General features: G+C 44.3%; 1 protein-coding gene across 2 annotated transcripts in view; it reads right to left on the minus strand.

Annotated features, from left to right (window-relative positions):
- LOC136846469 (uro-adherence factor A-like) overlaps positions 1-15924 on the minus strand; it is a 172060-nt gene that overhangs the window by 139252 nt on the left and 16884 nt on the right. For both annotated transcript variants that reach the window (XM_067117269.1, XM_067117270.1), the window contains exon 4: positions 10524-10622. In XM_067117269.1, coding sequence (XP_066973370.1) covers positions 10524-10622 — 99 coding nt within the window. The remainder of the gene's footprint in view (positions 1-10523; positions 10623-15924) is intronic.

The following is a 15924-nucleotide window of genomic DNA, read 5'->3' on the forward strand; positions in this document are numbered from 1 at the left end:
AATAATTCTGTTACCCTTTCCCTGGGGAGGCGCGGGTCCTTTTGTCTCTTAGGCTACGAGTTTCCCCCTCTTGCCTTTGGGATCTTTATTCAGTCTTATTTAATTTAATTTTGGACCCTCACCTCCTCCAGCTCTTGGGTATATTCTCTGAGATGGTACGGTTATGCCTTATAGTTTCATTATACTGTTAGCCCACGGATGATATGGATATTTACGGATTATTTTGGTTTTTAATCTTTCGTAAGGGTCGGCCATTTTACCTTCCGCGCCTCATATCGCATTGGGTTTGGTTCACCCTTCTACATGTGTCCTTTATTATTTACATTATTTCTTTGTTATACGTTATATTATTGTGTGGTTAACTTTTACTACCTTAGTCAGTTAGATCCCGTGTTTCCTCCTAGGCTACCCTCCCTGGCCGCTGGTCGGCTTCGGTAGGTTAGCCTAGGAAGTTAGGCTACTTTGCGGCCCTTGCTCCCTTCCTCTACGGGGGGAGGTTAGGTGTGTAGGAGGGTCTCATGTTCTGCGCTTTCCCGATGTTTCGTTTGGTTCGGATGGGTGTTTTAGGCCTACGTTTTCCCCCTCCCCCTATTTCGGCCTTTCCGTTTGGACTCTTGAGTCCTAGCAAGGTTAAGCTAGAATAGCGAGGGTATTATTATTCGTAGCCTACCCCTGTCCGAGCTGTCGATGTCGGGACAGCATCCCAGCTTCGTGAGTTTCCTCCCTCTCCTACCACCCTCTCCCTTCCCTCCCTCCTCCATTCCACCCTTGGTCGTTTTCGTATACTTCGTTAACTTACCAAGGCTTGGGAGCTCTGAGCCCTTCCCATTCCCTTAGTAGCCTACATTCCTTACCCCTTCCCCTGCATTGAGTGGTTCTCCCTAGTTCTCTCTACCCAGGGTTACCAATCTCGGTTGATCGGCACCCTGTAGAGAACTTGTCTGGTGTCTGGGGGTGCTTCCCCACCCCTGGCCACCATTCTTTGATTACCATTTCTTTGCGTTCCTTTGGCCTTTAGAGGATTTCATTGTCTTCTCTCCTTCCGTGGTAGTTGTTCGTTCATGATCGGCTCCTCGGGAGGGGGGAAGTGGGCTTTCTGGCGTCCGGGGGGTGCTCTCACACTCTCTGGCCGCCTCTAGTGGGCCCCCTCCATTGGCCTATCCCCTCCCCTTTCCCTAGCGTCAGTGTGTGATGAGTTCCCCCAGCCAGGGTAGTCGTTCTCTTGGACCGTCACCCTGTGGAGAATATTTACGGTAGCCAGTTAGAGTTTTCCACCTGACTGTCTTCTGTTTTCATGTCCGCACGTCTGCTAGTTATTATCCTCCTTGTTTGATTCACCGTTCTATTCATTTAGAACATTGTCCTTTTATCTGGGTATCTATCTTGACTTTGGCTAGATCTTTTTATATGTGTCTTCTGCTAGGTTGTCGGGCTTCTCGTTACCCTCCTTTCTTGATACCACTCCGGTGGGTATGGTGTATGGTCGGACGGTGCTCACCACGCCTCCCCCGCCGTCACTATATGTATGGTGTAACGTGACTCCCCCGCCGCCAAGTGGAAATCCTTTTATTGTTTAGGTTAAGGTTAACCATTCATTTTAATTCTTTATTGTTATTTAGTTCTGACGCATGTTCTCAGAGGGACCTCTAGTATCTCCGACTAACTCCAGCGGTCCCTTGTATTTAGCATGTATAAGATAGTTATACCCCATCCTTCCACCGATTTCCAGCGGGGTCTGACCGGACTTTTGCATGCTCCGTCAATCTTTATTATCCTAAGACGCTACTCCAGCGTGCCTTATTAGTATACTCATGTACCCTTCCACTTACAGGTGGTGCGTTGTCAGGAGCAGGGGTGTACGGCGGTCCTGCAACAGGCTAGTAGGCACGAGGTGTGCAGGTCCCACCGGATGCGCTGTTCGTGTCGAAGACCTGATCGTCTGGCACCCCGATGGTTGTGAAGTGTGCTACGCTCTGTACGAGCGAGTGTTGGATGAATCGGTAAGCTATGGGTTTCCGGTTCATGGTTCTTTCTTGAGTTTACGTCTTTTGTGGATAATTCCTTGGTAGTGGGAGATTTTGTTAGTTGACATTCTCCTTCTTTCAGATTGACCGCAGCTCCCGCGACTCTTCGCTTCTAACCCTCAAGACCTGGGTCAGCGGCTTTGGGAGGAACGTCGGGTCGGGGAAGCCCTATGTACTCTCCCAGGAGATCTGTAGCGTTCTCTTCCCCGGCGCCTGGATCTCAGCGTTGGTCCCGGAAGAAGTAGCCGCCCCCTTGATCGCTGGGATCCGGGAGACGACTCAACCCTCCCAGGAAGAAGTGGCCGCTTGCGGAGAGGTTGCGGAGGAGGTTGCGGCTATGAACATCAACCTGGAACCAATGAACGTGGACCTGGATCTACAAGCAGGTAAGGGGGTAAGTGAGGCAGATGATCTTCTGTTTAGCTCTCCTTCTTCTTCTTTCAGAGGGTTTGTGAAATCCTCTTACCTTATGGACGGTTCAAGGTCTACCGTCCCTAAGGTGAAATCGGTGAGAACAAAGACCTTGACGAAGACCCTCAAAACCCAGAAGGTCCGCTCCGGGGCTCCCTCGAAGGCGTCACAGGCTCCTAGCCCCGTGCCGTCTACGAGCAAGGCCTCCACCTCTGGGAAAGGAGCACGATCTAAGCAAAGTAAGGAGGCTCCCCCTCCTCCTTCCTTTGATGCAGAAGCTTTTGCCGAGCTTCTTATGCAGAAGTTAGACAAGAGGGTTGATGACAAGCTGTCAGAACTCTCTTCCCAACTGTCTACTTCTAATGCTTCCGTGCTGTCCCTATCACAGCAGGTAAAGACCCAGGAGAACTTGATCTCTGGGTTTATGCGCGGCGGAGCGGCCGCTCGATCCTTGGCTGTTCCGGACGCTTCCGGTCTTCCTCCCTTTGATAAGGGAAACCCCTGGCGACTGGCTCTTTATGCTCCGCAGCATGAAGATACCCTTACCATAGAGGGTCTAGGCACCCGCAGGTTGGAAGAACTAGAATTCTTCCCTCCTGGTCTGCAGCCCCCCTACCCAGGTTACGCCAGGCTTACTGAGGAAGCCTGGATTAGGTCCGACAAGGTCCCGAAGGAGACTGTTATCTTCCCGAGGGATCAGGCACAGTCCACCCTGTTGCGCACGCTGACGGAGTGGCAGGCAGAGAACACAAAACTTACCCCAGCCAAGGGTACGTTCACGATGTTCTCTTTGGGGGAGACTATCCCTACCCCATGCACGACGAAGGTGGCCCTGCTCACCAGTCAGACGAGCATGGAGGGCAAACCCCTTCCTCAACTCCAGGAGACAGATCCCACCTCTCTGGTCTTCCCCGGAGATTCTGAGTTTTGGAAGGGAGCTCCAGCCACCTTCACAGTAACACGACTTGACCCTGATTGCGCTTCTTCCCTCTTCAGTGAGCAACTACCAAAGATCCCGGATTCGCTCCTGAAGGCCGAAGCCGAAACTAAGGGCAGGCTGAGCAGGTCCTTAAACTCTCTGACTCTGGCCGAGGCAACTTCGGTTGTCTATAATGAGGACGCTCTGTTTCAGGTTCTGACGAAATCTCTCCTAGCAGGTTTCCAACAGGACCTTCATGATTTCATCACGGCTCGTATGAACTGCCGGAAACACATCTTCTCGGCAGCTTCTATCCGGCACGAGCCCAATAGGCTCATGAAGTGCTCCATCTGGGGAGCTAATCTCTTCCCCAAGGAAGAGGTGGACGCGGTCCTAGCTGAAGCGACCAGGGCCAATCAGAGTCTCCGCTCCCGTTGGGGTCTCCCCTTCAAACGGAAGCTGACGGAGTCTGCCGGACCTCATCCCAAATCTGGGAAGAGGTTCAAGAAGTTCAAGAGGCTCCCTGCCCAGACTGTTCTGCAGGCTGTTCCGGTCCCCTCAGCTAGTCAGCCTTCAACCTCTCGAGCACAGCCTCAACCTCAGTACGTGCTGGTTCAACCAGCCCATCACTCCCTCGCTGCCCCCACTTATGTTTCATCCCCGGCTTTCAATGCCTCATATGAGAGCCAAGGGGCATTTCGAGCGATTAACCAGAATGCCAGGGGAAGCAGAGCCAGAGGCTACTTTAGAGGTAGGTCGGCGTCTCGCTCCTCCTCCCGAGGGAGGGGAGGCAGAGGTTCCAGAGGAGGCAGACCATCTCCCGCCCAGTGAGATCTCTCAGGTAGGTGGGAGGTTATACCATTTTTCGGGACCAATGGACCTTCAGTCCATGGGCCCACAGCATAGTCTCCAAAGGCTTGGGGTGGAGTTGGAGCAGAGGCCCTCCTCCCCTAGTCAGGTTCCATCAGTCACCGTCCAAAGTCCTGAAGGACTTTGTGAAGGATCTATTACAAAAGAGGGCAATAAAGAAAGCGAGACATTTGAAGTTTCAGGGCAGACTGTCCAGTGTTCCGAAGAAAGGTTCCAGTCAACAAAGAATAATCCTAGACTTGTCTTGTCTAAATTCTTACATTCAATGCGACAAATTTCGCATGCTTACAATCTCGCAGGTTCGGACCCTACTACCCCATGGAGCCGTAACCACCTCTATAGATCTTTCAGATGCTTACTATCACGTCCCGATTGCGAGAAGGTTCTCTCCTTATCTGGGGTTCAGACTGGGGAAGCAAGCATACTCGTTCAGAGTCATGCCATTCGGTCTCAACATAGCCCCCAGAATTTTCACCAAACTGGCAGATACGGTCGGATCATTTGGGCACCCAACGCCAGCGAATGCTGGAAAGCAACAACCATAGTAATCAGTTTTCTGGAATCTCTAGGCTTCCAAATAAACAGGGAGAAATCCCGCCTAGTTCCGGAGAGCCGCTTTCAGTAGTTGGGGATTCAGTGGGACCTATGTTCACACAAACTATCTCTTCCGCCAGCCAAATGGAGGGAAATAGCCAAAGCAACCAGACAGTTCCTCACGAACAAGAAAGCTTCCCGCCGTATCCAAGAAAGAGTCTTAGGCTCTCTTCAGTTTGCTTCAATAACGGATCTGCTTCTGAAAACCAAACTGAAGGATATAAACAGGGTATGGTGGAGACGTGCCAACATCAGGTTCAGAGACAAGGTGTCTCTAATTCCACCAATTTTGAAAAAGAGACTCCAGCCTTGGACAACAGTCAAGAGCTTATCAAAGTCAGTACCACTCCAATTTCCCCCTCCGGCATTAGTGATTCACACCGATGCTTCTCTAAGCGGGTGGGGAGGATACTCTCAACACAAGAAAGTACAGGGAACATGGTCCACTATGTTCCGCCAGTTCCATATCAATGTTCTGGAAGCAATGGTAGTTTTTCTAACCTTAAAGAAGCTGCGCCCAAACAGACTAATCCATATCAGACTGGTCTTGGACAGCGCAGTAGTGGTGCATTGTATAAACAGGGGAGGTTCCAAGTCGAGCCAGATCACCCAAGTAATGATAGCAATATTCTCCCTAGCAAACAAGCACCGGTGGCATCTGTCAGCTACTCATCTGGCAGGAGTTGAATGTCATTGCAGATTCCTATCCAGGACAACTCCGCTGGAGTCGGAATGGTCCCTGGACAAAACATCATTCGAGTGGATTTGCAGTCAGGTCCCAGGTCTCGAAGTAGATCTCTTCGCAACAGAATGCAACCACAAACTTCCCTGTTATGTGGCTCCCAACCTGGACCCTCTGGCTCACTCCACAGATGCAATGTCGATAGATTGGAACAAGTGGCGGAGGATCTATCTGTTCCCTCCAGTAAACCTGTTAATGAAAGTCCTGCACAAGCTCAGGACATTCAAAGGCCAGGTGGCTCTGGTAGCACCCAACTGGCCAAAGAGCAACTGGTTCCCTCTTCTTCTAGAACTGAAGCTTCGATGCATACAGATACCCAAACCAAAATTGACACAAATAGTACAAACTCAGACTGTGTCAGCTTCCTCAAGAATACAGAATGCCCTAGCTTTATGGATTTCATGAAATTTGCAGCTCAGAAAGATGCTAATATTGATCCAGTTAATACTTTATTTCTAGAATCAGACAAAAGGGAATCTACACTCAGACAATATGACTCAGCAGTCAAGAAATTAGCACTCTTCTTGAAAGAATCTGAAGCAACAGTAATGACCACGAACCTTGCAATCTCATTCTTTAGGTCATTATTCGAAAAAGGTCTTGCCTCTAGCACCATTACTACAGCCAAATCAGCTTTGAAAAAGATATTTTTACATGGTTTTAATATTAATTTAATGGATTCTTATTTTCTTCAATCCTAGAGCATGCGCTCGCTTGAGACCAGTAACCCATCCACCACACGGCTTCCTGGTTCTTAAATGACGTTCTTAAATTAGCATCAGAAATTGATAATCAGAATTGTTCATTCTTAAGCATGCTAAGGAAGACCTTATTCTTAATAAGTTTAGCTTCAGGTACTAGAATTTCTGAGCTGTTTGCTCTATCTAGAGAGCCGAACCATGTTGATTTCCTCCCATCAGGAGAAGTTCTGCTAGCCCTCACCTTAAATTTCTAGCTAAGAATGAAGATCCTCGAGATAGATGGTCCCCTGGAAGGTTATCCCCTTCCACAAGACCTATCATTATGTCCAGTCTTTACTTTAAAGGCATATTTAGACAGAACCTCATATAACTTCGGGCCCTCTTTTTGTGAGGGAAGATGGAGGAACTATTTCTATGAAGGCCATCAGACAACAGATTTTGTATTTTATTAAACAAGCTAACCCAGACTCAGTTCCAAAGGTTCATGATATTAGAGGCGGTGGCCACCTCCACTAATTATTTTCATCATATGAATTTTGAGGATCTCAAGAAATATACTGGTGGAAATCTCCTTTGGTTTTCAAACGCCACTACATGAAATCCCTAGAGGCTCTCAAATTTCCCACAGTGGCGGCAGGAAGCATTGTTCCTCCCTCTAAATGATACCATTATATATCTCATTCTTTTCTGTCACTCTTTCTCCCACCTACCTGCCTCATTTATTCCCTTTACCGTCCCCTCCGGGTCAGGCATACTTCACAGCCTGTCTCCTGACCATGTTGCATATTGTCTTTGTCTCCTTTTGTTAGCATTTAAGTATATTTTAATTATGTTTTAATGTTTTTCATGTTTTCTGTGGGGCATGGTTCCCTCACCTTAATGTTATTATGTCCTTATATGTTTTCGTTTTGGATAATTAAAACTCACTTGGACTAATAGTTTTATTTCTTTCCATTACAAAGGTTTCTTTTGATCTTCTTCAAGCTGGTATTTTTGATTCTCTGTTATTATTTCACCGGCTGACACAGGTCGGAAACCCAGAAAAGGGATTTTGACAGAGCAAAAATCTATTTCTGGGGGAAGACCTGTGTCACCCAGTGACCAACCTCTATTCTTTCCTTTCCCCCCCTAGTTAAAATACCATGCTTGGGTGGGGGGTGCTAACATGGAATGAAGATGGCGGCTGGTTTGTTGATAGTCTGAGAGCGGTGCGGGCGTTGTAATGGCACCTCGCTCTGGGGACTTTTGAGATTGGGAATGTCTACAGGGCGGAGGACTGTGATAGTGACAAACTCACCCTTTCATATACACGACTCCATTTTATGGAGCTTCTTTTGGGGGTAGTAACCCCAGCTTTGCATTTAGCTTTTCTCTGGTATATTTAGCAATGAATTTACCTAGAAATATGTGCTGAATGGATATTTCACCGGGAGACACAGGTCTTCCCCCAGAAATAGATTTTTCCTCTGTCAAAATCCCTTAATTAATAAGATTAAATAATAATAATAAATAATAATAATAATAATAATAATAATAATAATAATAATAATAATAATAATAATAATAATAATACTGTAAGAGTAAATGACATGTAATAAGATGACATAATACATAACTCAAAGACAGAGACACAGGTGGTAAAAAACTGGTTTCTTCCCCTCCATTCAGGGGACCCCTTTATAGTATAGAAGGGACCTCATTAAAGTGAACCCTGTTGGTACTAGTGAAATATTAAAATCATAATAAAGTAATATTGAAGTTACAGTATACTAAAATGATATATACTGTAAGTGTTTCAGGATGATAGTATAAGCATTTTTAGTGGGCACATTTTACATTTTATGGTAAAATAATGATTTACAGTATTAATTTTCAAATATTAATATTACGTTAATGCTTGCAACACTACTTACACTCAAAACAGACTGAGAAGGAGGAAGGGGGAGGGGGACTGGGGAAAGTTTCCATGAGTGGGGGAGGGTGAATTTGAAGTATGGGCAGGATGGAAGAGAGTAGCTGTTTGCACACACACACACACACAGACACTTTTCCATATTTTTTTTTTATTTTACGTTATTCTTATTTTATTTTTACTGTATTTTCTCATACCTTATTTATGTGTTCTGTCATAATTTTCACTGCATAAAAAACAATAAAAATCACAAAGGAAGGCAGAGAGAGAGAGAGAGAGAGAGAGAGAGAGAGAGAGAGAGAGAGAGAGAGAGAGAGAGAGAGAGAGAGAGAGAGAGAGATTGTTACTGGCTTAAGGGAAGGGGAGATGATCTGTTATAAATAGCTCAGTGTGTTGCCAACATCTATGACAAAATTTGCACTATAAATATTTTTTATTAATATTTGAAGGGTGGGGGGGTTCCTGTCCCATGCAAGGAGATGTACCATACACTGATAAGGCATGCCACCATGGCATAAAATTTATATATTTTTATAAGTAAATATTTTCTATTGAAATTCTCGTATGATGGCAACTTCGCCTATTTAATCCTTGAAACAACAGGTTTGTCGTGTGGATTCTTCTTACTCTTCAGAGAGCTTTTAAACATGAATGTAAACATTACATTTGAGATGAAATATAATATCAACTGTGATAAAATATTCTCGTGTACTGCTATGATGTGTGATAATCATATATGAGTTAACTAAAAAATGAAACAAAAAAGAGGTAAATGGGGACATCTACTTTATGAAACGCCACGTAGATGTAAACACACACACGTACAAGTAAAGTTTCTGTGATATCATTCGGTGAAATTAAAAATCACAATAAAACAGAAAATTATTCATTACATTTTAGTGATGTTCTTAAAATGAATCTGCTTTGGCCACATCATCGAGAAATTCCACATGAACTAAGATGTTAACACAAGGTGTCTTACACACATCCAACAGACACACACACAATTTCAATGATAAGGAAAAATGAGAAATCAGTGGTCATAATAAAACAGAAAATTAATGATACTTTTGTAAATAATGTTCTTAGAAATAACATACTGAAGGAGCCCAGTCTATGGCATGCCATAATTCAGGGTAAGGAAACACATCAATGAATAAAAAAAAGCAAACTTATCAAATTATAAGTAAAACAAATGAAATATAATACAATATGGTAACAACTGATAAGCAAGTTGCTGTGTAACAATACTGTACATTAATGGTGGTAAAACCATGGTAAGCTGTGGGTAATCACAGGTAGGCTACCCATCTACCGTATTGTGTTGTTTACCAGAGAGAGAAAAGGAGTTCATTTTTTCTACAAAAAATAACGGTGATAAAAAACTGGTCTACCATAGCTATTACTATTTCACATACAGTACGCAGTATCAAATAAAAAAATTTTATTTTAAATTTATTCACTATGCATCATTGTTTTTAACACAATTAACAATTTTTCCTAAATATTTGCCCTATCAACCAAAAATTCACTTTACAGTATAGGCTTTATAGGTTAAGATGATCTAATAACATCTGAAATACTGCTGTTATGTAGTACTGTAGTACAAAGAGATCACTAAGCAACATTTCCCGAACCTCAAAGGGCTCTTCTGAAGATGCGTGCATCCTCTCAGAATAGGCTCAACTTACAAAGAAAAAGATTTTCTTTTGTGAGAAAAATACTGAGCAAAACAAAGGAGCAACTAAAGAGACAGAAATATCAAATAAATAAAAACATAAATCAGAAACAAAATGTAGCTAAAAAATCAAAAGAATATTTAAACTTGAGAGCAGAATTATTACTGTACAGTACTTTAACAAGGAAAAGTAGCAAAATTTTTTGGGGATCAATAAAAAAGGTCTGTACTTAAGTGAACAGTAAATACTGGACCAAGGTGAAGTTAAAGAGGTTTGACATTTAGGTAGGAAGTGACCATATGAAATTGAGGACAAGTAAAAGGCAGAGATCAACACATCATGGGTTGTAAGACACAGCAAGAACATTTAGTACCATCTGAAGAAGTAAGTAACCACTACAGGATACGAATGCATAGGGGAAAGTCATGAGTAACAGAAGCATATTACAACCCAAATTTTGAGAACACTGCTTACATGATCAGAACTTACACTAAAGTAACTACCATAAAACCTCAGGTGACCTAGTTAACATGAACAGTGGTGTCATATCCATCAACGATCAAAACTGGAGTGACTTTCAAAGGTTGAAGGATATCAAGGACTATCTTTAAGCCTAAACAAATTTTTAAAAAAATCTAAGTACTTTGGAAAACACTGCACATCATAAATACCTGCAACAACTTGTACAAACTACGAGACGATGATGCTACCATCCTCAGAAATTTAGGGTTTCTTTCCTCTTGCTTTAATGCTCTTTCCATTGAAGTAACCTATTTTAAAATGTAAAAAAAAAAAATTACTGTAAATTAAAAACAAATTACCAGTTTACTATTTTACACTACTTACTACCTTGACCTAAATCCTCACTGACCATGAAGAACTTCGTTAGAGTAGCAAGGAACGAGTGATTTAGTTTTATGTCTTCAAAAACTATTCTGAAAACAAAATCCAAAAGCAATGACAAAAGAGCACAATCAGCCGACCAGACCCAAAGTACCCTACATGGATTTTATGGTCAACTTTTTAACAACCTTAGAGTTAGCCACATAGATGGATACTGATAATAGCTGAAATCGAAATTTGTTATACCCTATAGTGGATGCACAGTCATTTGCAGTTTCTGTTCAGCGGAAAGAAAATGCTTTTGTGAATGGGAAAACAATAAAATGTACTGAGTTTACAGAAAGTATCCACATCCTTCAAATAAATATATAATCATTAATAACCTATCTTTCTTGGCTCTCTCTAATTTTTTAATGACCACTGAACAAAAGTAAATTTAGCACAAAGAAAAATTACTTATACCTATATTAAAACTAAACATAATGACAATCTTCTATCTTTCCTACTATAACAGACATCTTTTAAAGTCAAGTGTAAATAAATTCAGTATATGAATATTCTCTCACTTCAATTTTAGATACACCATTTTACAAAACACAGAATGAGGTAGAGCAAAACTTGATAATAAAAAAAAAAACTGTATTATAATCTAATTTGAAGTTTAATGCAAATTTTGTTATCTACTTTTTATTTCACTATACAGTATATGTTGCATAACCTGGCCACATGAATATTTCATTGGATGTAAATGTTACTTTATATAAAAAATATTTCATTTCAGATTTATAATTACATTAAAACAATAAAGAAAGTGTAAGTAAAAGTAACTTTGTAAATATTTTAGTCATATTAACAAGAGATTCAGTAAATTCAGTAATAAATTATACAGGCAATTAATAGTTACAGTGATCTGGTTAAACAAACCATTTATAACTAACTAAATATGATATTTTAATGATAAAATAAGGTTTGTTCATACTTACCTGGCAGATATATATATAGCTGTATTCTCCGAAGTCCGACAGAATTCACAAAACTTACGTCACACGCAGTGGGGAGTCCAGGTGGTTAGTACCCATTCCCTAGCATTAACTGGGAGGCGGGTATCAGGAACCATTCCATTTTCTATTCAGATTTTCATAGTGCCGTTGTCTCCTGAGGGGGAGGAGGGTGGGCACTATGAATATATATCTGCCAGGTAAGTATGAACAAACCTTATTTTATCATTAAAATATCATTTTGTTCATGAAACTTACCTGTCAGATATATATAAGCTGAATCGCACCATTGGAGGTGGGCAGAGACAGCATAGGATTGAGAAACAAAACAATGTAGATGATTACACATCTTGGTTCCTTACCTTTTAGCATAGCTGACTTCGTGATTACTGTCACCCAAGTCTGCGTCTGCTTTACTGGAGTTTCCAACGAGGTAGAGACCTATAAGGTTGGAGAGTTCCAGATGATCTGCCAACGGGGACGTGACCACTATGTGACCAGATCATAGCCCTCAAGAAGGAAGCAAAGAGACAAAAATAACCACCTGGCCTACCAAACATCGTGACTAGTTAAAAACTAAGGAAAGGGAAGACTGCCCCCACAGTCTACCCACAACCATAAAAACACAACCAAAAAATTTTAAAAACTATTCCTAACCATACATTACAGGATAGGATGGGTACTGCCTCCTTCCCCAAGATCGTACCAGCCGAAACGTAAGGTCCCAATGAACAGCAAGACTCATACACTGTTCTTACGTCCTTTAGGTAATGAGAGGCGAACACAGAATGACTTCTCCAATAGGTGGCATTCATAATATCGTTCAGAGCCATGTTCTTTTGAAAGGCTACTGACGTTGCAACAGCCCGAACCTCATGCGCCTTAACTTTTAAAAGTTGAAGTCACTCTCCTGACAACTTTTATGCGCTTCTTGAATGGTGGACCTCAAGAAGAAAGCCAGCGCATTCTTTGACATGGGGACGTCAGGTCTTCTCACCGAGCACCATAACCTATCCGCAAGACCTCTTGACTCTTTAGTCTTGTCCAAGTAGAACTTTAGAGCCCGAACAGGGCATAGCAATCTTTCTGGTTCCTGACCCAGAATACCCGCCAAACCTTTCATTTCAAAGGACTTGGGCCAGGGGTGAGACAGGTTCTCATTCTTGGCAAGAAACGACGGTTGAAGAGAGCACACCGCATCGTCTCCTTTAAAACCAATTAACTTGGATATTGCATGAATCTCACTGATTCTCTTTGCAGTAGCGAGCAACTAAAAATAACGTCTTCTTTGTTAAGTCCTCAAAGAAGCAGCATGAAGGGGTTCAAAGGGCTTTGCATCAGGAACTTAAGAACTACGTCCAAATTCCAAGATGGAACCAAATACTGATGCACCTTAGTCGCTCTCAAACGACCTAATGAGGTCATGCAGGTCCGTATTGTTGGCGATATCTATTCCTCTGTGCCGAAAGACCGCCGACAACATACTCTTATATCCCTTAATAGTGGAGACTGCCAGCTTCGGAACTTCCCTAAGAAAAAGAAGGAAGTCTGCAATCTGGCTCACAGTGGTCGAGGAAGAGGAAATCCTCTGCGTTTACACCACTGTCGAAATACGGCCCACTTCGACTGGTAAACCGCGATCGAAGATGTTCTCCTGGCTCTCGCGATCGCTCTTGCCACCTGCTTGAAAAACCTCTGCTCTCGCCAGCATTTCGATAGTCTGAACGCAGTCAGACCGAGAGCGGAGAGGTTTTGATGGTATCGTTTCGAAGTGGGGCTGTCTGAGTAGATCTGGACGAAGAGGCAACACCCTCGGAAAGTCTACCAGTAGCGACATTACCTCCGGGAACCACTCCTTGTAAGGCCAATACGGAGCGATCAGAGTCATCCTTGTGTCTTGCGACGACGCCTAACTTCCTGACCACTTCTCCCAGGATCTTGAAGGGAGGAAAGCGTATAGGTCCAGACGAGACCAGTCCCAAAGAAGGGCGTCTATTGATACTGCTCCTGGATCCAGGACAGGAGAGCAGTAGAGCGGAAGCCTGTTGTTCTTTGATGTTGCAAACAGGTCTACTAAGGTCGACCCCATAAACCCCACAGTTTTTGACACACCTCCTGGTTCAGAGTCCACTCTGTCGGGAGCAGTTGATGACGACGACTTAGCAGGTCCGCTCTCACGTTCTGAACGCCTGCTACAAACCTCGTCAGGATCGTAACGTTCCTGGAACTCGCCCACAACAGGATCTCTTTCGCAAGGGCGAACAGGAACGAGAATGAGTGCCTCCTGCTTTTTCAGGTAAGATAGAGCTGTGGTATTGTCCGCGTTTACCTGGACTGTGCGACCGGACACTTGATCTTGGAAGAATCGAAGGGCTAGAAGAATCGCCCTAATTCTTTCATATTGATATGCCAGGTCACCTGTTCCCCTCTCCAGGTGCCTGACACTTCTCTCTTCCCAATGTTGCTCCCCCACCCGACATTGACGCGTCGGAGAACAACACTAGGTCGGGGTTCGGAAGGCTGAGGACACGCCCTCTGAAAGCCTCGAGGATCCAACCACCACCTGAGATGCTCCTTCACCTCGAGGGAAAGTTTGAGAGACAACTCGAGATTTTCCTTGTCTTCCCAGTTGTCTTGCAGGAAGAACTGAAGAGGCCTGAGATGTAGTCTCCTAGGAAACAAACTTTTCCAGTGAGGAAATGGTCCCCAGCAGACTCATCCACTCCCTCACCGAACATGTTTCTTTCCCTAGGAAGGCTAGGACTTTCCGTAGCACAGCTGTTGACGTTCGAGGGACGGAAAAAGCCGAAAAGCCACTGAGTCCATCTGAATCCCCAGATACACGATGGACTGTGTTGGGGTCAGGTGTGACTTTTCGAAGTTGACCAGCAGGCCGAGTTCTTTCGTCAGGTTCAAAGTTGCTTGAAGATCCTCCAGACACCTCTCCCTCGATGGCGCCGAATCAGCCAGTCGTCCAAGTAGAGCGACACACGTCGCCTGTCAGATGCAGCCACCTTGCTACATTCCTCATGATGACGGTGAAAATCATGGGAGCTGTGGACAGGCCAAAGCAAAGAGCTCTGAATTGATACACCTTTCCTTCAAGACGAACCTCAGGAACTTCCTTGACTGAGGATGTATCGGGTGCGTGGAAGTATGCGTCCTGAAGGTCGAGGGATACCATCCAATCCCCTGGTCTTAAGGCTCCTAGAACAGACTGAGCCGTCTCCATCTTGAAAGTTTCTTTCACGACGAAGCGCAGTTCAGGCTGCTGACATCCAGCACAGGTCTCCAACTTCCGACTGTTTCGGGACCAGGAACAGCCTGTTGTAGAAGCCCGGGGAATCCAGGTCTAAGACCTGTTCTACTGCTCTCTTGACGAGCATTTGCCGCAGCAGGTCGTACAGGATCTCTTGTTTTCTGGACCGTATTTGGAGGAGAGGTCCAAGGGCGAAAGGCTTAAGGGAGGGGGAGAAAGGAAAGGGATCTTGTATCCTTTCTCTAAAACCGAAAGGGACCAACTGTCTGCCCCTCTCACTTTCCAGGCCTCGGCAAACGCAAGAAGCCTGGCACCCACCGGTATCTGGAGGAGAATCACATCACTTCTTGCCCCTACCTCTAGCAAGGGCTTTTCCTCTCGAGAGGTTCTTTCCTCGGGAAGAAGGCTTTGAAGATGATCCGGCACGAAAGGGCTTCTTCATCTTGGGAGACTGTTGACGGTTTGACGTCGCCGAGGTCACGGGAACCGCAGGGGAGCTTCGATGACTGTGCCAACAGGTCCTGTGTGGTCTTCTCTTGCAAGCTTGCAGCGATGTCCTTTACCATCGAAGCCGGGGAAAAGATGACTGAAAGGGGAGCAAACAACAGTTCTCCTTTCTGTGCCAAGGAGACGGACTTCGTGGCGAAAACCGCAGAAGAGTGACCTCTTCTTGAGCACTCCAGTCGCAAAGTGCGAGGCCAACTCGTCAGAACCATCTCGGACCGCCTTGTCCATGCAAGACAAGATGCTCAAAGGTCCGACAAGGAGATCGAGTCCTGACTCCGCGACTTAAGGTCCAAAGCTCCAAGGCACCAGTCAAGGAAGTTGAAAACTTCTAGCGTCTTGAAAAGGCCCTTCAAAAGATGGTCCATCTCCGTAAGAGTCCAGGAACCTTGGCTGTCGACAGATGAGACCTCCTACTCGAATCAACGAGAGGCGAAGTCTCCCTTAGATGAGGAAGGAAGACGTAAG

The sequence above is a fragment of the Macrobrachium rosenbergii genome, chromosome 15 (genome assembly GCF_040412425.1).
Source record: "Macrobrachium rosenbergii isolate ZJJX-2024 chromosome 15, ASM4041242v1, whole genome shotgun sequence".
NCBI classification, from domain to species: domain Eukaryota; kingdom Metazoa; phylum Arthropoda; class Malacostraca; order Decapoda; family Palaemonidae; genus Macrobrachium; species Macrobrachium rosenbergii.